This window comes from Echiichthys vipera (assembly GCF_963691815.1).
Source record: "Echiichthys vipera genome assembly, chromosome: 12".
NCBI lineage: Eukaryota > Metazoa > Chordata > Actinopteri > Perciformes > Trachinidae > Echiichthys > Echiichthys vipera.
Window position 1 is genome coordinate 15,372,249 of NC_139837.1, and position 24,299 is coordinate 15,396,547.

The 24,299-nt window shown below is 41.4% G+C and overlaps 1 protein-coding gene across 1 annotated transcript in view; it reads left to right on the top strand.

Annotated features, from left to right (window-relative positions):
- Nucleotides 1-3,757: 3,757 nt before the first annotated feature.
- The window catches only part of unc79 (unc-79 homolog, NALCN channel complex subunit), a gene marked incomplete at both ends in the record, with an annotated part of 32,760 nt that continues 12,218 nt past the window's right edge, over nucleotides 3,758-24,299 (top strand). Inside the window, 26 exons of the mRNA XM_083923792.1 lie at nucleotides 3,758-3,779; nucleotides 5,263-5,383; nucleotides 9,907-10,220; nucleotides 10,983-11,153; nucleotides 11,334-11,429; nucleotides 11,533-11,588; nucleotides 12,842-12,971; nucleotides 13,102-13,166; nucleotides 14,055-14,143; nucleotides 14,551-14,591; nucleotides 15,016-15,044; nucleotides 16,281-16,510; nucleotides 16,740-16,911; nucleotides 17,068-17,298; nucleotides 17,594-17,784; nucleotides 18,586-18,709; nucleotides 19,250-19,390; nucleotides 19,919-20,134; nucleotides 20,295-20,522; nucleotides 20,938-21,079; nucleotides 21,421-21,500; nucleotides 21,598-21,746; nucleotides 21,861-22,018; nucleotides 23,289-23,470; nucleotides 23,561-23,762; nucleotides 23,894-24,076. Coding sequence (XP_083779918.1) covers nucleotides 3,758-3,779; nucleotides 5,263-5,383; nucleotides 9,907-10,220; nucleotides 10,983-11,153; nucleotides 11,334-11,429; nucleotides 11,533-11,588; nucleotides 12,842-12,971; nucleotides 13,102-13,166; nucleotides 14,055-14,143; nucleotides 14,551-14,591; nucleotides 15,016-15,044; nucleotides 16,281-16,510; nucleotides 16,740-16,911; nucleotides 17,068-17,298; nucleotides 17,594-17,784; nucleotides 18,586-18,709; nucleotides 19,250-19,390; nucleotides 19,919-20,134; nucleotides 20,295-20,522; nucleotides 20,938-21,079; nucleotides 21,421-21,500; nucleotides 21,598-21,746; nucleotides 21,861-22,018; nucleotides 23,289-23,470; nucleotides 23,561-23,762; nucleotides 23,894-24,076 — 3,763 coding nt within the window. The remainder of the gene's footprint in view (nucleotides 3,780-5,262; nucleotides 5,384-9,906; nucleotides 10,221-10,982; nucleotides 11,154-11,333; nucleotides 11,430-11,532; nucleotides 11,589-12,841; nucleotides 12,972-13,101; nucleotides 13,167-14,054; nucleotides 14,144-14,550; nucleotides 14,592-15,015; nucleotides 15,045-16,280; nucleotides 16,511-16,739; nucleotides 16,912-17,067; nucleotides 17,299-17,593; nucleotides 17,785-18,585; nucleotides 18,710-19,249; nucleotides 19,391-19,918; nucleotides 20,135-20,294; nucleotides 20,523-20,937; nucleotides 21,080-21,420; nucleotides 21,501-21,597; nucleotides 21,747-21,860; nucleotides 22,019-23,288; nucleotides 23,471-23,560; nucleotides 23,763-23,893; nucleotides 24,077-24,299) is intronic.

Sequence of the window (24,299 nt, forward strand, 5' to 3'; positions counted from 1 at the left end):
TGAATATCTGAAATGTTCTTGATAGGAAGAATTGAATTACAGATATCTGCACTATACATCCAGATTACCTATTATTATGCCGTACTGCGCCTTTAGTTTGGAAGCGGAAAAACCTTGTTTCCTGTATTTTGCTGAGCTTGACAGGTTCTCAGTGGTCTACGCCGACTGGTCAAGAGGCCCATCACAGCTTGTGCAATAATACACTTGCGCACGCCCTCTAGTGGTTTATTAGTGACAACGAGGCTTATGTGGGCTGCGTAAAATAACATTTATCAATCTTCCTCTACGTTTCCCATGATTACAATGCCATTCATCTGGGATACACAGCCAGTGGGGGTATGTACAGACGTGAAGCAGTGTGGACGACATTTAAGTGTGGTGTAGTGAAAATATTATTATCATTTATTCACTTTTATAGCAATAACACGAATGTTTGTCACGAAAATGTAAGTCAAAGCTTAAACCAGTTTAATCTTTGTACCCTATGCAGCTGGGGGAACCTCACTGCACAGTTTAAATGGGTCTGATCTATTATCATGTTACCTAAATGAAGTTCCTGTGGTCTCCTGTTGAGGGCGACACAATACATGTAATCTCCAAAATTTTATTTAGCACATACAGTACTATGCATACTGTAGCCTATAGTAGCTTTTCTTCTTCTTCTTCTTCTTCTTCTTTGGCCTCCAAGGTCATTTTTTTTAGATTTGCTATAAACAGAATCCCATGTTTTTATACATCCAAAAGCCCTGTGAGACTCAATGATTACGTAAGGGTGGGATGACACTGAATAACAGGCCTTAATAAAAACAAATATGTTGTTCGTGCTCATCAGCCTGCTTTTACATCAACAATTAAGGACCTTAAGCACTTTACATTTATTTTAATCTAGAAATGATGTATATGGATCATTCATTCGGCGAATTGAGTAACCCTTTGTTCATATTCTGTTGTCTTATTGTAGGCAGTGTCATTGGGATGATAAAGGACCTTTTAAGCTTTTTTGTGTATGTGCATTTCAGGAATGCTTGGCTCATTTTCCCCCAGAACAATTCACCTGTTTTTCTACTTAATCATTTCCTTTACAAATCTGCAGCTGGGTCTAGGAAATCAGTTGAAACATCACATGTTACAGTTTATTAACAGTTTGTTTTATACAGTTTTATTTTACTTATTCTTCATGTGCGAGAGTTAATGCACAAACCTGAATTTAAAGTTAAAAAAAAAAGCTAGGTAGCTTTTGCCCACGTTTCTTCAAGATTTACATTGTAAATATTCCTATATTTTAATTGATTGTTAAAAAAGGCCCATCATCCATTTGAAAAACATAAAGTAAAGTAGCCTTTTTGGTCCATAGTTGTAAATTTAAGTTTTGAAGAAAAGCTGACTCAGTGAATTGCTGTTACCTAAAGTACTCTACCTTTAAAAATGCTGTCGAGAGTTCATTATAATGGTTCATCTCTATTATATAGAGTTTTTAAAATTCAGTCAAGTCTCACAGACTAGGCCATATTTCTTATCCTGATGAGAAGTTGGCCAGTATGTTTATTTGAGTGTCTCTGGCCCATGGAAGTAACTCCTCCCAGGAGCAGTGATGGGAATTAGATGAAAGTACCGACTATCTGTTAGAATCTCACAGGATATGAGGAGAAATTTCCACAGAAACATTATCATTTTCCGGTAGAGGCGAGTGACTGTGAGCAGAGAGATGTTTTCCCTTCTTAGGACATCCACACTGACCTGGTCCAGGTTAATGAAAACCATTCAGCAAAATCACAGGTCAACCATCTACAGCAAGGCGCCAAAGGAAAAGATCGGCCCAGTGGTAGGACTGAAAGTCTTTGTTAGTAGTTGTATGGTAGAAGTTGAATGGACAGACATGTGAGGTTGTTTGACTGTATCAAAATGTGCTGCAACAGCAGGGACTCCAGTGGTGTTTTTACTTGTGATAACTGTGTGCTAATCTAGTCAAGTTATAAGGACCATGTTGGAACACAAGCAGTGCAGCAGTCCTGGGAAGTGGGTATCTGTGACACTAAACTGTATTCCCCCTAATGCGAGGAACTCAAGCGAACTGTGTTCCCAAGTCTGTAGAGTGGGAGACATGTTTTATTCATTTGTTATCCATAAGTCAGTGTGAAGCTCTGGCCTCTGTAAAGGGATCCTATGATGGAACTGCAACACAGCGGCCGGTGTTTATGCCACTATAAATCTGTTGATCTGTCCTCAGGGACACACACAGGGGCTTTTACAAAGCCTGGCTCAGGTTAGGAATACCAGAGTGCAGAGGGACAAAGGGAATATCATGGTGGGACGATATAAAAGTGGGCTGCTGTTACAGTGTTACAGTATATGACCTGATGAGTCACTGAGATCAGGACCTTCCGTTGTGGACACAGGTGTTCAATTCCCTCTATTCAATCTGTAGCTGAAGCCAGGAGAGGTTTGAGAGCTATACTACAAATCGTTCTTTCTTTCTTCTCTTTCATTTTCTTACAGCAATCGTTCTTTGCCATTTGTGTGTTTGCCGTGACTCTCTTGGGCCCGGCTGGATGGATCATGCATCACATCCCAGAATACAAGCAGAGAGCACCTCCACGACCGTGACTTCTGCAAGAACTCGGCTTTCAGGAAGACACCCATGCTCTTATTATTGGATTTTTTTAAATGAATTTTCCAGTTTGTAAAATGTTATTAAGATAAATAAAACCTGACGATTTAACTGTTTCCCTGTATGAAGACTTTGATATGATATGGTATGTTATGGGATGTATACAAAATAGGACAGTTTGTTGACTGGTCTGATAGCTGTAATGGCATAAACAGTAGTAAGAAGCGCAGGGGTCGTTCCAGGGTGCAGTGACAGGATATTGCTCCTAATCAGCTGGAGATGAGATGGAAATACTCCAACAACTCTTGGCTCCAACTCAAACGGGCAGGGTCTTTCAGCCTGTCAGAGGTTCAGACCCTCAGAGGTCTGTTTATCTTCCAGTTGCATTTTTTCTCCTAGAAAAAGGATGCAGGACTTAAATTAAATTTTATTTAAATAATGATATTTGTATTTTGATACTCATCAGGCCTTCAAATGATAATGGGGATAGCCCAAGCAGCATCCCCTTCTTATTAAGATAGGATAACTATCAACATATGGAAATATTGACAATCACAAACAAACATCTTCTAAGACATGAAAACAAAAAATGTGTGTAGGCCTAGATATAATTTTCCTCTGGGACACGTCATGCTTATGATCATGACAATATGACAACCATCTGTTGCATGTTTAGCCTTTTCTATGCAGCACAGATAAAAACATATGCGCAGGAATATCTGGGCAAATACACGGATTTCTTTATTACTTCCCTCCTATAATCACTTCACTGATAGGGTTGTCATTGCAATTCTTGAATGACAATTTGTCAAAGGTGGATCAGTCCATTTGGAAAGGTATGTTGTGGCAGATGTATATCAACATCCCTCTCCGCCACGAAACAATGAAATTATCAAAATTAAAAACAGACTCCAAAAATTGGATCTTCGTTTTCAATTCCGCTAAAAGCGACCGCGCCGCCGCCAAATAAGCCTCAGTGTGCAAATCCATCGCGCAGAGTGGTACAATCAAGCCGAGCCTGGGCTGCAAGGGGGGTTTATTCACTTTTCACGACTGAGGGAAACACAACGCCGGGGAGGAAGAAAAAAAAAAAACAACCACTAAAACAATTGACAGTCTGGGTTTTATGTTTCTCCAAGAGTCCGCGAAATGTCTACGAAGGCAGAGCAATGTAAGTACGACTGTGTGTGTGTGTTTTTTTGACTTGTCATGGGGGGGGGGGGGGGATTTTTGGAAACTGGAAATGTGATTTTTGTTGTAACCAAGAAAGCGAATGAGGGGAGCTGTCCTTGGTGATGAAACCGCGGTTGCCATGGCAGGTTGCAACACGTCCTCTCACTGCAGAGGATGGCCGGAGGGCTCAGCGCACACAGGAAGCCCCTGTGTATATGTGTGGTCCTCGGTATGTTAAGGGGAAACAAATTAAATGGCCGTCCTGTTATCTTTTTCTTTTTCTTTTTTTTTTTTTTTGGTTGATTGACGGTTGGATGATGGGGCGCCTGTAGATATGGAGGTGTGCTGCGGGTCTCAAGGTCGACCTGACAGATTCTTTACTGAACAATATGGTGACATTATTAAATTGATCAATATTGTGTTTGGATCACACCGTCCTGAAGGCTGCTGTTCATTTCCGTCTTATTCCTCCCTTTGCTTTTGAACAGGTGGAAAGCAGCAGCCTCTCTCTCCAGATTATCTTCCATATTACTGAATGATCTGTAATCAGATTTAATCAGATATGGCAAGTAAAGCATAACATATGGGGTCAAACTTGGTGTTTGGTGCTTTAATTTTTAATTGGCTAAAAGTTGTGTGCTGCTGGTATTGCTTGGTTAATATGGAAGAAGAGGGCTAGTGGGGTATCAGAAAAACAACAGAGAACAACAAGATTGGCAGCTGTTATCTCCATATATAAACATCAAAATGTTTTTAAAATGTACAATCATTTGTCCCTCAACATGTTTATATTTAAGCAGAGAGAAGCCTGTGTGCTGTAGTATGTTTTGCAGCGCAGACTTTGACCACACGTGCTCAAACGCCTGCAGCTGTTATTTTTATTTTTATTTTAAGGTTTGTCATTTACAGGTCAGGGAGAAAGCTAAACACCACTGCCCGAAGTCACAGAAAATGGGTCAGCAATCACCAACTTAATTTACCTCTTATTTGACCAGACACACAACAAACACATTCATAACTAAAAACGTGACCTGAGGGGGGAGTTCAACATAGAAGGGGTCACTGGCTACTGAACTGTCTCTCAGTATCATCTGCTAAAGGATGAGTAAGACCTCTCTCATGTCTCATGCTGACTACATTTTCCCAGCTTGTCTTGGGACTTGAACTGGCAACCTTTTGTACATAAGCGTCTTTCTGTAAGCAGTAGGTTACTGTATCCTCTAGGGCTTTCAGTGACCTCGCTGCTATACCCAAAAGGTCACCTGGTGAGGTCCAGAGAGCCATGGGAACAGACTCATTGTTTTACTTGATAATTAGAGCTTCCGCGTCACATGCTGTCCTACGTGAACGATAGCCAAGAAACAACAACAGAAGCACGTCCTCATGCATGTTCTGCCATTTGCCTTATCTGTGTGCTCAGATGCATGTGATAGTCTCACTAGTGTTGATTTGCTTGTTACTCTGCTCTTTATTTTGTCTAGTTGCCTCTAAGATACGATACTTGCAAGAGTATCACAACCGTGTGCAACACAATATTTACCCTGTGCCCTCCGGAACAGACATTGCAAACACACTGAAATACTTTTCCCAAACCCTGCTCAGGTAAGTACCCTGCTCTAGAGCCAACAGGTGAAGTAACAGACTGTAGAATGTTTGATATTTAGCTTCCTTCATGATCAGATGAGATAACTCACAGCAGGTTGTTCTGAGACACATTGACACCATTAAATGGCTGATATGAATTTAGTATGTCAAGAGGACGTAAGGGAAGTTCCTGCTCTGCTCTGAAAGAAGATAGAGAGTTATGGTGTTGTGTTAAAGCAGCAGCAAAGATAGACGCTTCAGTGATGTTTATTGATTCAGTGGTCGCCTGCTAAACGGACGCTTCCTTTGGGCGGCTTGTTGCGTCCTTCCCAGAGGGGCCCGGCGAAGGGCGGCTCCTTTTTGGCTCTGCAGTTGCAGGGTCAGTCTGCTCCCCTGGGTGCTGTGAAAGCCTGAGGAAGGAACAGCGTGTTATTTCCTCCTTCAACACAGGTCAAGTAGGCAGCCATTTTGGACACATCTTATTTCATGATGTAATGTAATGATGCAAAATATGCATCTTTGCTTACAGTGCCTATAGAAAGTCATGGTACCCTTTTGAAATACAGCCTGAAATGATATTACATAAAAAAAAAAAAAAAATTTCCAGCTTGAGTTGACAACATACATGTGAAATAGTTTTTTTTCTAAATTTCTGAAAACTAATAAAAAAATTTAAAACTAGAATAGCAGGGTTAAAAAAGTCACGAGTCACCAGATTTAACCATTTGTGGAGGCTCCTTTTGCTTTAATTACATCCATCAGTCTGTTTGGATTTGTCTCTACCAGCTTTGTGCACCTAGACTGGGAAATATTTCCCCATTCTTCCTGCAGAACTACTCGAGTTCAGTCAAATTCTGTGGTGAGCGGCGATGGACTGCACTCTTCAAGTCCATCCACAGATGTTCTGTAGGATTCAGGTCCGGGCTCTGACTCGGCCACTCCATGTCATTCACCTTCCTGTCCTTTAGACACTGTGTTGTTTTTATGGAGGTGTGTTTTGGGTCGTTGTCATGCTGGAAGTTGAACCACCCGCTCATTTTCAAGTGTCTAACAGAGGTTTTCCTCAAGACTTTGGGTGCACAGCATCCATTTCCCCTTTAATCCAAGTCCCTGCTGAAGAGAAACAAGCCCACAACATAATGCAGCCACCACCATGCTTCACTGTAGGGATGGTGTGTTTTGGGTGGTGTGCTGTGTTTGGTTTCTGCCTAACATAGAGCTTAGAGTTCAGCCCAGAAAGTTCAATTTTGGTCTCATCTGACCATATAACCCTTTTCCTCATGACATCAGAATCTTCAATATGTTTTTTTTACTACAAGACTCAGTGTGACATTTTTTCAGAAGAGGCTTCTTTTTTGCCACCCTGCCAAACCTGTAGAACTTGTGAAATTGCTGTCACATGCACAGATCGACCAACCTCTGCCATTAAAACTTGTAACTCCAGCAAGGTCACCATGCGCCTCTTGGTAGCTTCCCTGATCAATCTTTCCCTGGCTCGGTCATCCAGTTTGGAGGGGCGTCCCGATCTAGGCCCGGTCTGGGTGGAGCCATGTGCCTTCCACTTCTGGACGATACTCTGAACGGTACTCAGAGGGATAGTCAAAGTCTTTTAATTCTCCCAACTTGTGCCTATCCACAACTTTATCCCGGAGCTCTTTTGAAAATATCTTTCCAACCATGGTGAATAATTATTAGTGTTACCATGAACTACTAGGAGTGGAGTCCTCAAGGATCAGCTGATTTTATTATGAAGTCATCAAAAACACCACAATAATGTCAGGTGGAGGCAGTAACTAAGAGTGTAATCTGGAAGGGGAGTCTGAGAATGTTTATAATGGTTATTCTAAAGGGACTCGTTGCTTTTCCAATACTGCTATTCTAGTTTTAATTTCTTTTATTACTTTTCAGAAATTTGAAGAAAAATATAAAATGTATCAATCACGGTGGAAAAGTATATATATATATATATATATTTTATGTATTACCATTTCAGGCTGTAAAACAAAGAAAGTGACTATTTCAAAAGGGTATCATGACTTTCTATAGGCACTGTATTAGCTAATTTACAAAAAGGATGGGATTACAGGATGCCAAATTTGTATGCCCCACTTTTATCATTATTATCAGCTTAGGGGCGCAATCTATTTGAGACTGGCAGCCGGCTTCAATTCTACACTTTACGCCTCAGCCCCAAGGATTATTCCTCTGCTGAGTGATGCTCACAGAGTATGCTGGTTGCTTTGTGCTTTGCTGAAGGGCTGTCCAGCACTAGCAGACACTGGGCTGTTTAAAACTTGGCTTATCATATGTCTTTGGCACAGATGGAGCATGACAGGGGATGCAACTGTGGGACTCTATGTTAACTCAAGTGACGGTTTTGTCTCTGAGGGGCAGCGCCATATGAGTACGAAAGCCATTTTTAACGGTTACTTGATATTCTCCCAAAGCAGAGCCACTTAGCCTCATATATGCAGAACAAGTCATTCTCCCCCAGCATTAGAGGGGTCTAGTTTCCTCAGCAGAGACTCCAGGATTATCCATACACCTGTGCCTCAATGAAATGGCCAAAGGAGGTGGTTGCTGATTCATGCACCAATTTCATGTTCAGTGCAGATCAGATGCAGATCAGAAAATAAAGAAGGGGTTAAATTTTTCTGTTTACTGACAATTATATGTCTCCTTAAAGATGAGGCATAGCTTTGTCATATTTCTCAGTCAGACTGAGCTCTCTGCATCAGCGAGCCATGCTGACTTCATGCCAAACCCTATCAGTCTGAGAAGAATGACTATAGAGAGCAGAAATCTAGAATTGTGTAGACACAATTTTCTGTTGATCTATTATTTTAGGAAGTCTTATTGTGCATTGAATTCTTGCTACACACACAGTCAATGATTTTGTATTGACAGTGCAGGGTTTGACAGTCAATGTATGTCATGTGTCTGTATCAGTGCATTTCTACATGTGTTTTATGTGACGAATATGTTTGTAAATTTCTGTGTCGTCTGTATGTATGCGTGTATGTATGCACATATGTGTGTGTCTTTGTGTGTATATGTTCAGTGTGTGCGTGTGAGCGTGTCTGTTTATGTCTATGTTCATTGTTCAAAATAATGATGTTTTCTATATGACAAATAGGCAGTGAAAAAGTCATACTCTGAGATAAAGTCTGTTGTTGTGAATCAGTCCTGCTTGAGTTTATACGCTGTATAATAACGCAACTTTACAAATGGAATCTACACTGACTAAAATCTTACAGAGTATCACTTTGAGGGGATATGATAGAAAATGTTACATTCTGCTGTTTGCAGTATAAACTGTTAAGCTCCAGGCTAGACATCATGCACCTAATGTTATGTTAAAAAATATATATCTTGAAATCCCCTTTCTCACTTGCCGAAAATGCTGTAACTCTACTTTTTGAGTGACCTTTCAAAATAAAAAAACAAAACAAAAAAAACAATACATAATCTGGGCTCTCTTGATAAATCCCCATCATTTGCCTGATAGAACAGCTTAGCTCTTTAATAATGTGCAGTGAAAAGGAGCAATGCTCTCTGGCCCCCCCTTCCCCCTCCTCCACCCTAGATGCTCCACACTCAACCCAACTAGTTTTTCCTTTTGTTTTTCCTTTTTTCAAATTTGAATATGTCTACCACCTTTTCCAGGGGACAGCAAACACAATTGTCCATCCTGCATTAGCTCACAAACATAATGCTATCAGTCATCTCCCCCTGATACAACCTATTCCTTTGTCATTATAGTTTCTCCTACCGTAGATTAGTTGTTACATTTATTTTAGAAACCTGAATCCATATGCCTGTTGGATCTCATTATTTCTCCTGATGATACTGGTACAGTATCATAACGTATGCATACGGACATTATTTCTCTGGTGCAATAAACATGTGCTGTGACCTAGGAGCATTTGATCTAACATCACACACATGTTTATTACTGGCTGAAGCATGTTTCAAAAGTGTCACCTCTGTATTTTCCCGAACCAATTTGGTGTCACTCCCATCCTTGACAGCCCCACTAAAGACAAGGAAATTAATTTTTTTTCATTGGCCTTTTTGCATGGTAGCCTCTGATCTTTCTGATCGGAACATGGCAGCCACCGAGGGACAATTATTTTCACTGTGCCTTTTTGGAGAAGTATGGGGTTGCCACTGAAAACATGCCATTTTTTATATTTTTGCTCCTTGTCACCAGATACGCATGAGATGCAGTGATCATTGCAGTTTGTGCTCATGTTTTTTTTGTTTTCCAAGTGCAAAGATAGACAAAACGAGAAAAATTGAATCAAAGTCACTCTGAACAGACAAAGCAGGGAAAAATTGCCCATGCCTTCAGTGATACAGTCAAATAGTGAGACACTGCATCCTATGTGGGGTTTATCTGGGTTTGTTTTTTTCTATTTACGCTGTCTCTGTAGTGCCATTTCAATGTAATGTGCTGTTTTTTTGTGTCTTTGTTGTCTCTTTTTTTCCCTTGTTCCCCTTCCCTACCCTCCCTCCCCTCCCCTCCCGCCCCGGAGCAGCATTCTGTCCCGCACAGGCAGGAAGGAGAACCAGGAAGCTTCCAATTTGGCCGTGCCCATGACCATGTGTCTTTTTCCTGTGCCATTCCCACTCACCCCATCTCTAAGACCACAAGTCAGTTCCATCAACCCTACAGTTACTCGCTCCCTCCTTTACAGCGTTCTGCGCGATGCCCCGTCAGACCGCGGGGGGCAGGGGCAGCAGAGTCGGGACGCTCAGCTCTCAGAGTACCCCTCTCTGGACTATCAGGGCCTCTATGTGACCCTCGTGACCCTGCTTGACCTGGTGCCCCTGCTGCAGCACGGTCAGCATGGTGAGTCAAGGCCCAGTGCACCACTGTTTGTCATCATCATCCCCGAGCCGTCTGGCCTGCATGAAGCCACTGCTGCTTTTTTGGCCTCTTTTGTAACTGGAGGAGAGAAGTCCTGCTGAGGATCTTGAGGGATGCATGGGGGTGATTGGGAGCACGCTGGATCCTGTCAACTTAACCGTTCATAAGCCATTGGATACACCAGACACAGGCCTTCTCTTCTGTGTATCATACTTGACTGCATGTTTGTTATGTAAAGTGGGAGAAATGTTTTACTTATGTTGTCATGTCCAAAGTTAAATGGAAAACACACATAGGCAAATATAATGTTTTATTTTGTCAACACATTTAGAATACATCTGTAAATTACTTATTTCCACACTGTTTTTCACGGGCCCATGGCTGCATCACAGTCAGTGCTCTTGTTTTTCATAAATATTTTACCGCTGTTAAAAAATAAAAGCTCAAAAGCATGAAATCCATCACTTTGACTACAATGCCCTACTATTCCCAAGGGTAAATTGTCCTTCAGTGGCTTTTAAAGAAAGCTCCTTGCTCTTAGCTTAAGTTCATTTTCAAAATGTTCTCTTTTTTCCACTGTTACTGTTATAATATATAAAATATTTCATGACTGAAATTTCATGTAACTTTGACAACTGTGGCTGCATACAGTATGTGAATACTGTATGTACTGTTAATTGAATGAGTGTCTGTGTATCTCTCTTTGTCTTTTTTTTTTTTTTTGCCTTTTCCCATTCTCTTCAGATCTAGGACAGTCCATATTTTACACAACAACTTGCCTCCTGCCCTTTCTCAGTGATGATATTCTCAGCACTTTGCCCTATACTATGATCTCCACTTTAGCCACATTTCCCCCTTTCCTTCACAAAGACATCATTGAGTACCTGAGCACCTCTTTCCTCCCCATGGCTATATGTGAGTATGACCTTTCATAAAGATTAGACAAACAATGCCCTTTCTGTCATAATGAAAATGTACCTATGGTGGAATAATTTGTGATTTATGAAATATATTTATCTTATTTTTTAATACATATATAAAAGATATACAAATATCTTCATATTCGGTTCATTATTTCTCTCTGTTTGTCTGTAGTGGGCTCCACGCGGAGGGAGGGGGGAGTCCCGGCCTATGTCAATCTCTCTGCTTCCTCTATGCTCATGATTGCAATGCAGTACACCACAAATCCAGGTAAACCATCAAATTGGCTTCTTTCAAAGCATACATGCAAATGTAACCTATACTGTCATGTTGTGTAGTATTGATTCTTAAGCTGTTCTATTCTTCTTTTTAGTGTATCACTGTCAATTGTTGGAATGTCTAATGAAGCACAAACAGGAAGTTTGGAAGGTAATTCCCCTCTGAACACATAATGCAGATATAAGGTCATTTGTGTGAAGCACAACGGAAAAGTTTCATTCCAAATAGAGAGCCGAAGTCACAATGTCATATCCAGATTTGAGTCTGTAGCTTCCCTGACTGGGAATGGGCAAAAGTCTTTGTTGCCATACCTCTGGAGCCGTTATGCTGTTTCAATCTTAGCCAAGTGTTAATGTCTGCAGGTGGCCTTGCTATTCCAACACAGGCAAAATTTGTTATATATGTAAATCCGTTATTCTGGTTACAACAACAACAACAACAACAACAACAACAACAACAACAACAACAACAACAACAACAACAACAACAGAGCTATGAAATGTTGCTACATTTCCATATGTGATTTCATATTGGAATCAATTTGTGGATGGTATGTTATAGAAGAAGGCCTGGCTTCTACCCTAATCAATACTTAATCAACAATTAAGTTAAGGAAATTACTTTCAAACTATCAAGATAAAATATATGTTAACAAACAATTAAGAGAGGCATTGATGTGAATTCTAGTTTCTATTACGAATGTCTAGAAACTGTTTTGGCATTGCCTTATTGGGAATTTGTTGGCAAAACCTATGTGCTTTTTTTTATAAAATTAATCGAGCATATTGATGAGAATTGTGTCTCTTTAGGAATGTGTTGTTTGGTCTCCTGGAAAATAATACACAGAAAACAATCTTTTAATTTTATTATTAAAATGGCCAAATCCCATATCCATAAATGTAACTTCCCAAGTAATAAACCACACTTTATTGCCTTTAGAAATTACTTCAAGCAATACAGTCATTCAGTTCAACACAAAACAAAAAGCAGTCAAAATATTAACAGCTCATACTCGTTAAGAATTTTTATTGCCCATAGACAATTATAAGAAAAAGAAGTAGCTTCTGTAGGCTCGGTGCAATCTCTCATTCAGCATTTATTTAAGCTAAGCTAACGGTCTACTGATGCAGCTTCATATTTAGCGACATGAGAGTGGTCATTTTTCATTCAGTATCTCTTGGCAAAAATCAGAGAAGCACATTTCCCTACATGCCTATTTCTTTAAAATATAAAAACTAAAACTATAGTGTAAAAAAAACAAATTGAACAATGGACATCAGGCAACATTTAGTCTTTACTAAATGGATAGCATGTTGAAATAATTTCCTTTCATTAGTAGCCAATGCAAATATCTTATTGAATAAGCACTTTGTAACTGCGGTTGATGTTTATACTGTGTGCAGGACCTTCTTTATGTCATATCCTATGGCCCATCCCAAGTAAAACCTCCAGCTGTGCAAATGCTGTTTCATTACTGGCCCAACCTGAAGCCACCAGGAGCCATCAGTGAATACAGGGGGCTTCAGTACACAGGTCAGATTCTCTTAATGTCACCTCTGCTGCTTGATCTGCCCTTGAACTGACTAAAGGTCTAACCTCTTCCCCATTTATCTTCTTTTCTCCTCTCTTACTGCCCATCCTCTGTCTCTCTTTTCTGGATCAGCCTGGAACCCCATCCACTGTCAACATATCGAGTGCCACAATGCTATCAATAAACCTGCCGTCAAGGTGACTTAAATCTCTAAAAAAACACGTTAAATGAACCTTAAACTTACATTATTTAACTCTTACATCACAAGTATGTTTGTGGTTGTTGAATCACACATCTCTTTACATCTACAATGCCTTATTAATTACTGTAAGAGGCTAGATTAGCAGCCAACTCTACATTCAAAAATTGCTTCTTTTGAGAACTTCTTCGCGAATGCATGGGGCATGTGCCAGATTGCCTCGCCGAGTTCAACCATGTGTGTCGCCGTGTTTGCTTTTTTGAGCCCCTCGGTAAATAAATCAGTGTATACCCGGGCAGCTGGGGGAATGGGGTAATGATATCATGCTACTTTACACCAGCCTCTGCTGTTGCTGCTCTGCTTTAGCAGCTCCGCCTGTCTTTACTCAACTGTGCTCAAAACTGACAAATAGAGGAGGAACAGGAGCACGGACAGGGGCCTGATTTCAATTACCAGGAGGCAGGGAGGGGGTTCGGGGGGTGGGGGGCTTAATTGGAAGCGGCGACCCTGTGCAGCCCTTGAGGATAGGGTGGCATCCAGTGAGCACAGTAAATTACAGTGCACCATCTGAACATTGAGGCCACGAGCATTGAGGTTTAGTACAGGACCAAGCGAAGGTTACAAGAAAACAGAGTGCAGCATATGCACGCAGCCATCCACACAGAGGCATGGGGAGACAGGTTTAGGTGTCACATTATTTCTTAGGCAATATCATGGTTAAATGATTTTTACCAATTCCAAAGTGTTTTATTACTTTTGTCAGTCCCTAAATTAGCAGAAATGGTTTATTTTCCTTGATTGTATTAAAATAAAACACCAAAGTATCACTGTGTTCACTTTTTAAATACCACATCCATATTCTAACGCTACCTGTCTTATTTTGCAGATGTGTATAGATCCTACTCTCTCTGTTGCCCTGGGAGACAAGCCCCCCCCTCTTTATATATGTGAGGAGTGCAGCCAGAGGATAGCAGGGTATGCATCTGTTTCACCTTTTTCCCCCATGCACCGGATTCACCCCCCTCCTTCAATAAAATGTCATCCAAGACATACATCACCTACTGCCTGCCTCATTATTCTACACTTTAAACCAGGGGAAATACATCGCCATGGTTACGTAATTCACTTGCGCTGATAATGAGATCACCATCACCAAAACCAGGCAGCCTCTTGTATCTCTTTTCTTCAGCATGTAGCATGTTTTAATTGCATGGCCCTTCAGTTTTGTATTTTCTTTGATATTGAGGGAAGATATTTTGTGTCCCAGCGCTGTTAGGAAGTTCAGACAGCTGTTATATGCTGGGTTGAATTGTATATAGGCTCTGAGGAACAATTTGCCTATAAATCAAACGTTCTCCATATAATTTCTTTCACCTTTTCAGAGACCACGCTGAATGGCTTGTTGACGTGCTCCTGCCCCAAGGTGAGCATTTACAAACAAGTGTTTCTCAGTCTGTTTTGCTGAGACATATATACAGTAAATGACACATACATTAAATATATTCAGCATAATTTACATTATTCAGAAAAGTTTTTAACATAAAAATATAATGATATAGGTAAACACGTTTGTTCTTTTACTTCCATTATATTTATAGCTCTAGTTAAAGTTTAGTAATCTGAGGATATAATTAAAAAGAGGTGTTTCCCCGATAAAATAAGCTTTTCTAGTACATTAAAGTCCTCCCCTGTTTTCTAACACAATGGGTTGTTTCTGGTATATGATAAATTACTGCTATTTGTTGGAGTTGTATTTCATATAAAAAAAGATGCTATATACTTTATATAAAGAAAAGTTTTAATTTTCCAATTCAAATTCAACAATTTTTGTTAATTTGTGTTTGCAGCAGAGATATCTGCCATTTGTCAAAAGAAGGTAAGATTTGTATTTGATCCTTTATTCCCTCATATTCTTTGTGATCTATCCCATTACAGCAGGATATCATATTGAACACTATCTTACATTTATCTATATTTAGGACGAATAAACCTTTGCAGTGATTTGTTGTCACTGGTTAATCACACTGCATCTTCAGAATAATAAAGTCTCGGCTTAAACTGCACATACAAAACACAAATCAAGCTGTACACATGCTTTAAATGGTCTCTATTGCTGAAAAAAGAAGCAAATTGAACCTGTTAACCTTGTGGAAGACATTTCATGAAATCCATTGTTACCTGTGATACATAGCAAGGTAATTTATTTATAAACCTGAAATGTTTGCTTCATTGAGAAGTCCATTTACTGGAGCAGCTCAGTAAAGGTTTCAAATAAAGGTTTCAAATAAAGCTGCTGGGGCGTGATGTTTATTCACTGTTGCTGAACACACTGCAGAGGGCAAGTGCTCCCTGCTGGTTTCCAGGGAGACACCGGGAAAAGTGAGTGTGAGATGATCTCAGGTATTCCCGTCAGGCCGAGCAGGCGCCCGGTGTTGTCAGGGGAAACTGCTGGCCTCCATCTCGGTTTGTCCAGCAGTTTATAATCCACAGCCTCCCTTTCTGATCAGGCTTTGTCACAGTCATTTCAGAAAGCCTTTAAACTCCCACCTAGAAACTTTACACCAGCTCTGTCATCTTCATCTGAGAATAGCTACTTATAAATACACCATGGTACCCAAGACAGATACATACTGTAAACAACAACATCAGTTACATCGGGGTAGCTTTTTATTTCTTTTTTTGCTGTTGAAAGCTAGATGGGTGAATGAGAGAACTCACCATAAGAGGACAGATATGTTAATTTGATAGGGAGCACTGCATCCCTCTAATGGCACAAGATTAGAGGCTGATCAGATTAGGATGGTTCTCTAGTGCCATGTCTTTTATTTTTAGAAACCTGAGACACTGTGGGGACACATAGAGACTTTTTCTATCCCTACAGATGTGGACAGATCAACATCTCTAAACTGAAGCATGTTGGAGAAGATAATACCCAAAGTCAGAGCAGTTAGTTGCTTTTGAAGCCTGGAAATATGTTTATTTTTAGAGGCTTGTCACAATGCGTTATTGGCTGATTTGCTGTGATTGTGGCATATTTCTATTTTGTTGCCTACTGCCCAGGATAGAAATAAACTCATCTCCTCCTCCTTTCTCCTGTTTCTTGGCTTTGTAGAACTGTAGCTCTCATGTTAGGAGGGCTGTGGTCACCTGCTTCTCGGCTGGCTGCTGTGGGCGCCATGGCAACCGGCCTGTCCGCTACTGCAAGCGTTGCCATGTCAACCACCACAGCAGTGAGGTGGGGGCTGCGGCGGAGACCCATCTGTACCAGACCTCGCCCCCTCCCATCAACACCCGGGAGTGCGGAGCGGAGGAGCTAGTGTGCACAGTGGAAGCTGTGATAAGGTACATTCACAATGTTTACACTGACATATGACAGCCACAGTCACAGGGCATGTGCCTGTAATGCTGCGAAACGTGTTTTCACATGAATATATGGGCAACAATTCTACATGAAATTAGATGGTTGATGTTTAAAGCCATGTCAGGATGTTTTCTGTCTGTGATTTTAGTTTCACTATGACTCTCACATGCCTTCTCTCCTCCTCTGTGAATCCTCTGTAATCCTCTCCAGCCTTCTGAAGGAGGCAGAAATTCATGCAGAACAACGTGAGTTTGAGATGAACAGGCGTCGTCAGATGGGCCTGTCCGCCTCTCACCACTCTCTGGACAACATCGAGTTTGACAACAAGGAGGACGACCAGCACGACCAGCGGCTCCTCAGTCAGTTTGGCATCTGGTTCCTGGTGTGTAATCACAGGCTTTGCTCTCTGTCAATTGCAAAGGAGTCGTGAGATAAGGATGTGTACAGGTGTACAGTTCATGGCCTTATCACTACCCTATTGACTTCATGGTTACCTGATTGATTAGTTTGCTTCTCTGACCTTCGCTCACATCCACAGGTGAGCCTATGCACACCCAATGAGAACACGCCTACAGAGAGTCTGGCTCGGCTGGTCAGCATGGTCTTCCAGTGGTTTCACTCCACCGCCTACATGATGGACGATGAGGTTGGAAGCCTGGTGGAGAAGCTAAAGCCTCAGTTTGTCACCAAGTGGCTAAAGACAGTGTGTGAAGTGCGATTTGATGTCATGGTCATGTGTCTGCTGCCCAAGCCTGTTGAGTTTGCCAGGGTAAGGCCAAGATCCCGGTCAACTCACAGTATGTGGTTTAGGAATTTTAGAGGATGTGGACATGGGTGGGAAAGGGGTGTATTAGAAAAAAACAACACAATTAACATGACCATTATAACTGCAAATAACCACCCATCCCAACTCCTGTTTATCTCACCTAAAGCGCTTGTTAACTTGAACATGTTGCACTGTGCATCAGCCTTAAATGTCATAAAATCAAATTTTCAGAGAGGGCTGGAGTTTATTAAAAAAAAATGACTCTCTTGGCTACAACTGATTCACACTTTTTTCCCAGGTGGGAGGTTACTGGGACAAGTCATGTAGCACAGTGACCCAGCTGAAGGAGGGCCTGAACCGGATCCTGTGTCTGATACCTTACAATGTCATCAGTCAGCCACTGTGGGAGTGCTTTATGCCTGAGTGGCTGGAGGCCATCCGCACCGAGGTGCCAGACCACCAGCTCAAAGAGTTCCGGGAAGTGCTCAGGTACGTCCACCACCATATGTTGACATATTGTACATACATTTGTTATTGTACATGAGCAGGGGTTAGGGTGATACAATATTTTCTTATAAGTTACTTCATTTCAGTTTTGTCATGTTGTGGTGTGTTTTTCTTATTCTTGGATATGACTGGCCAAATGCACACAACATGATATTTCCAGTGCAGCTACATTATAGTCTAATTGCAGATATGTATTTTTAGTAGTCCAAACATTAAAGATAAATGATTGGTGTAAACTCACAGAGAAGCCGTGAAAAAAGGCTCTTTTCCAAAAATACTTCTGTCAGCCTCAATGGTCTTTAATGCATGACACTCACTTTTGCAGCATGAAAAAAAACCTCAAAGGTGGATGCATTCTTATCAACAGAAGTTGTATCATCAGTGAAAAGCTAATCAAATGCAATCATTTGACATTTTGGGAAATAGCCTGTTCTTCTTCTAGCAGAGGATTGAATGATCCCACTCTGATGTCTGTGCGCTAGAACTAGTAGGTGATTATTTAGCTCAGCACAAAGACTGGTAGCAGCTAGGTGAGCAATTGACATATTGGTTAACCTGTGCACAAACCAAAATGTGACAAGTCGGGGTTTGAGTTTTCATTGAGTCTTGTCATCACAGCAAGTTTGCCAGCCTCCCGGATGTTAGCCAAGTTAAACGACAACCTGCTTTTTCTGCTTGTGTACTGATGAAACAAACAAACATACAGTTACAGCATGGAACAACATTAACAGTGTGTAACAGTATCCAAGGGAGGTAATATTCTGTTCTGCCTTCTGCTTACAGTAAGATGTTTGATATTGAGCTGTGCCCCCTGCCCTTCTCCATGGAGGAAATGTTTGGCTTCATCAGCTGCAGGTTCTCCGGCTACCCAGCGTCTGTGCAAGAGCAGGCTCTGCTGTGGCTGCATGTAAGCAAACACACACACACACACACACTTACACACGCTGTCTCATGTCTAGTTCACATCCTGTGGTTCTGTCCACAGAGCGTGTGAATTGAACAGGTTGTCATAGAATGTGAGAGTCTGGCTGTGCTGAATATGGATCTGGGTCACCGAATGAGACTGACAGAGACAGGAGGGATTTTGTCTTTCATCCCATATGCACTCACAGTTTGTAGCATTGTATACATGGATTCATTTCAAATTTTCTTTCACAACTATGATCAAGAGATTGCATTAATTTACCCTCGTTAAATAGGTCACATTCACATCAAAACAGAGAAGTGGTGCCCAATTTGACATCCATCTCTCCATGATATAGCCTACCTCTGTGGAATGTTCATGGTATGCAGTCATATAGGAATTTATATTCGTATATTCAGAGTTATATAAGTGTGAGTTTATCGCTTTGAGCTGCATGAGCAGAAATTGGGAAGGTGGCAATCTGGATGCTAAGTAAAAAAATAGTGTTGTGTGTTAATGTTTGTGTGTCTCGTTTGGACCCAGGTACTGTCAGAGCTGGACATTGTGGTGCCTCTTCAGCTGCTGATTGGGATGTTCTCTGATGGAGTGAACTCTTTGAAGGAGCTGGCCAATCAGAGGAAGACACGCGCCTCAGATCTGACCAGCAACACTGGGGCTCGCAGGGTGAGGGGCACAGCAATGCCAAAACTACCCCCCCCCCCCCAAAAAAAAAATAAATAAATAAAAGATGTTCATTTATTTTCATTCCAGTTAGATTTTCAAATCAGAAATAAGTCAGGACCTATAGTATATTTAGAAAACTTTGCTTCAGTCAAAACACCACCTGACTCAATGTTATTACACCTTTGGGAGCCTTTTTTTGGCTGTTTTGCATTCTGTCAGATGGCTGTTTAGGATTATATCACTTTTCCACCCATCTTTGCTTCTATTTTATACCATTCATTGGGATGTACTGTATGTTGCCATGGTAACTGCCAGTTTCTAAATATAGCTCTCTTAAAGGGTTTAATTGAATTCAACTGTGGTAAAGATTTATCACTGAAATTTATAGCCAAGCAACTTTGCACTTATGTGTCATTACAACTGACAATAACGTTGAAGATTAAAAGACTGTCAGAGGCGTACATGGTTTGAATTGGAAGTGAAACACACATATTTTACTTTACGCAGTGATGTGCTCTTTCCCCGTAGGTGAGCGTGGTGTCAGATCCAGGACGCCGTGGGCAGCACAACACCCTCAGTCCGTTCCCCAGCCCCTTCAGGAGCCCATTCCGCAGCCCCCTGCGCTGCAGCCCCTTTAAAAACCTGGGTCATGCCACCGGACACTGCGCTCTGGACCTGGACTGCGACGATGATGACATGAACCTCGGCTGCTTCATCCTCATGTTTGACCTCATCCTAAAGCAGGTGACCACACCTTCCTGATGGAAGGGTCTATTTCTTCGTATAGGAGTAACAAAACATCTTAATACAAACGCTGTCATATTGTTTTTACTAAACAGGATCCTGAGATTTATGCGTTGTGCTCCACTTTGAGCTTTTACGGTCATATTCCCTGCTGTCCCAGATGGAGCTCCAGGATGATGGTGTGATGCTGGGTCTAGACAGCAGCCTGGGGAAGGATATCGTGGGCATCATCAACAACGTCTTCCAGGCCCCATGGGGGGGCTCACACACCTGCCAGAAGGATGAGAAGGCCCTAGAGTGCAGCCTCTGCCAATCCAGTATCCTGTGCTACCAGCTGGGCTGTGAGCTCCTGGAGAGGCTGACCCCCCGAGAAGAGATCTGCCTTGTGGTGAGGAAGGCATTATGCCTCTAATATAAATTAACCCTGTTATGCAGGTATGTCTTTGAAATGAATGTACGTACGTATGTATGTATGTATGTGTTCCTTTCATGAAAATGCCTATTCATTACATTGTGCACACAATGATATATTCAATGCATAGTTACAATACATTTAAACATGTACATGAATGGAAAGGAGCAGATAAGTTGTGTCACGTAGCCCCCATATCTCCCACCACAATGCCACTGTGCGTGTGTCTAATGTTGTTGTAGATGACATAAGAAACATGTTCACTAATCATTTCGTGTATCTTTGTTTTTGTCAACGTACTGGTAGTTTGCTCATGCTCAGCTGAAGTACTGTTGAGTAAAGACATAAAGGAGAGGAGACTTTTTTACATGCTGTTTGATTTCCTGTACAGGAACCTACGGATAGTTTGGAGGAAACCTTGCTCTTGTCTCAGCCAGACTTCACCCTCGGTGCCGTGAATACAAGTGAAGAAGGAGACAACCCAAGTGGCGCAAACACTGACAACCCCAGTAACCATTCTCCTGATAACCCATGTGTGTATCAGCTTTGTGCATTGTTAGAAATCATTAAATGTGTCAGCCATAAGAGAATTTTACTTCATAAACTGTTAACTGACAGAAGACTATCAATAATCCTTAAAGGAATAATTCACAATTTGGGGAAATATGCTTATTTACTTTAGCTTAACTAACCTATTAGCCAAACTTACATGAGCTAAGCTAATTGGCTACCAGCTCAAGCTTCACATCTGCCGTACAGATGTGAGGGTGGTATCAATTTAGGACTCCTGTTTGCATACTCACCATTCCACCTTGTTATAGTGCATAGTAACTTGAAAGTTGAGTTGTTTCTAACACTACACTCTTCCCTACAGCCATGAAGAATAACTCGGATAAGAAGTTCTCCTATCAGCAGCTCCCTGTGTCTTTGAAGCTCATATACACCGTTCTGCAGGTACTTGTGTATGAAAAATGAGGCACACATCGACCGGAGGCATTTAAGACTGTTTTCTATGATTTATTTGAGTGAGAGACATCTCTTCTGTATTCAGGAAATGTCCAAGTTTGATGAGCCTGACATCTTGTTCAACATGCTGAACTGTCTGAGGATCCTGTGTCTCCATGGAGAGTGTTTATACCTTGCCCGCAAGGATCACCCCCAGTTTCTGGCCTACATCCAGGAAAAGATGCTCATCCCGAGGTATGTGCTGATATGTCATTTTAATCAAAATGGCTGTATTTAACCAACTGTTTGACAGCAAATTGTGTGTGTGTGTGTGTGTGTGTGTGTGTGCTTAATTTGGTGTTGTTTCAGTCTGTGGTCCATGTTGAAGTCAGAGTTTTGCCAGCTGGCCTCCCTGGCTGTGCCTCAGCTTCTCCATGCCCTGTCTCTGTCGCATGGGGCAGACATCTTTTGGAACCTCATCAACACAAACTTCAACAGCAAAGACTGGAAAATACGATTCGAAGCAGGTGAGGGATGGGCTTATGGCGTAAAATTACATACATTGTGTATGCGATGTCTGCATTTTCCTCTCAAGGTGGTTATATACAGCATACAACCTTATATGCAAATATCAACACCTATTTATTCTTTTTATTTTGCAAGCAAAGTGGTTGTGTATGAAGACCCACAGCCTGCCTTTATAATATTCTACCTAAACCGCTGCCTGCCCACATCTCCTCTTTCTGTTGTCATGGTTACCGTGTGGCTCAAACAGGCAGCAAAGAGGAATTGTGGGATTAATATATTTTTTCTCGCCGTGTGATTGGCAGAGAGGAGCTGGATGACCTTGAGACACAGGCAGAGGACGTCTGACTCAATGTATGAATATAAGGAAACGGGAGAACAATTGAACTGAAATAGCCCCTAAGCAGGCGTAAAGCTGATTTTGTAAATAAATACCCTAGAAAATGAAAGAATATATTCAATTATTCATTCTTTCCACCTAGTAAGATTATGCATCATGATGAAAGGTTCAGATGATTATATTCTATATTGTGAACACAGGCTTTGTGGCGCTGCGCTGCTGCTGTCTTAACCCTGACACTGACACCTGCTGGTCAACACTGGGTGCTATTCGTCAGTCCAGAGTGGGTGAAAGTTTATGGGGTTCAGAAGAAAGTGTTTATTTTTAGATTTTAATCTAAGTCATGATAAATAACGCCAACACTTACTGTAAGGATCTTTTATTTCTTTATTTTTTTAAATGACTCAATGCATTCTTATTTAATTCTGCACACGGTTGATGTTGGACACTGTGTATGTGAATGTAATCTTACGGACACAATAACATATGAGCATTGTATTTTAAAAACTGTATTTTACATTTACACATATACAATAGTTGACCATTGAGACTTTATAGTTTTCCTTCTAAATTCTGCATATCACAGATGCATAGATCATATATAAACAGGTTTAAAGTAGATTTTATATTATTTTTCACAAGTTAAATACATAATTTACAGTTCTTTAAAAAACTAGATTCATATTGATACACCCATACATTATGTGAAGACTAATGTGATGACTTGTAAAGAATAGTTAAGTAATACATTAACTTAAATTCATCAATGACCTCATAACTGGGTCTGTTTTTCATATCTCGGTAATTGTGGCTGGACCTGTGGCAGCTCAGTTGTCTCTACTTATTGTGTAATCCGTCTATGTTGCTGATGATGTTCCCGTTCCCTCTGTATTCTCATAAAAACTCTTCACTCTCCCCTCTCCCCCTCCCAGTGGAGAAGGTAGCAGTGCTGTGTCGGTTCCTAGACATCGGTGCTGTGACGAAAAACCACTTGCTGAAGTATTCCCTGGCCCACGCTTTCTGCTGCTTCCTGGCCTCTGTGGAGGACGTCAACCCAGCTGTGGCCACCCGGGCCAGACTGCTGCTGGACACCATCAAGAGGCCGGCCCTGCAGGTGACCCTGCTGCACCCTGTTTAGTTCATGTAGCTGCCAAAAATCCCATCTTGCTTTGTATTTACATGTGTGTTGTTGTTTCTTACAAAGGGATTATGCCTGTGCCTGGATTTCCAGTTTGACACTGTTGTGAGAGATAGGCCCATAATTCTCAGCAAGCTCCTGCTGCTGCACTTCCTGAAGAAAGACGTCCCTGCGCTGAGCTGGGAGTTCTTTGTGAACCGCTTTGAAACATTATCTCTGGAGGCTCAGTTACACCTTGACTGCAACAAGGAGTTCCCTTTCCCCACTAGTACGTAGCTGCTATATCCCCATTCAGAGCTTTTACAGCTGCTCCACCCACTCTGAAAGTTTCTGGACAGAATATTTATTGTAACAATAAAAGCTTAACACTGCTCCAAATCATAACCCATCTTTTGACAGCCATCACAGCCGTACGAACCAATGTTGCCAACCTCAGTGATGCAGCAATGTGGAAGATACGGCGGGCCCGCTTTGCCAGGAATCAGCAGAAGACCGTGCGGTCCCTCCGTGACAGTGTGAAGGGAGACCCAACAGAGTCTAAACGGGCATTTTCCCTCCCTGAGTCACTGAGCAACCGAATTCGTGAGTAGCACAGATCAGTCCGTCCGTCGCTTTGAATTTGAACCTGTATTACTTTCATTCAGTCTGTGGTCGAACAGTGTTTGCAAATACCCTCTGAGACTTTGGGTTCTTGTTTGACTTAACATTACAGATACAATCCTTGACTGTATCTTCCTAATATGTAGAGAAGCACCTGATACTATCTGCATTTTCCTAATGTGGGGTTCACGGGGCATTTTCTACA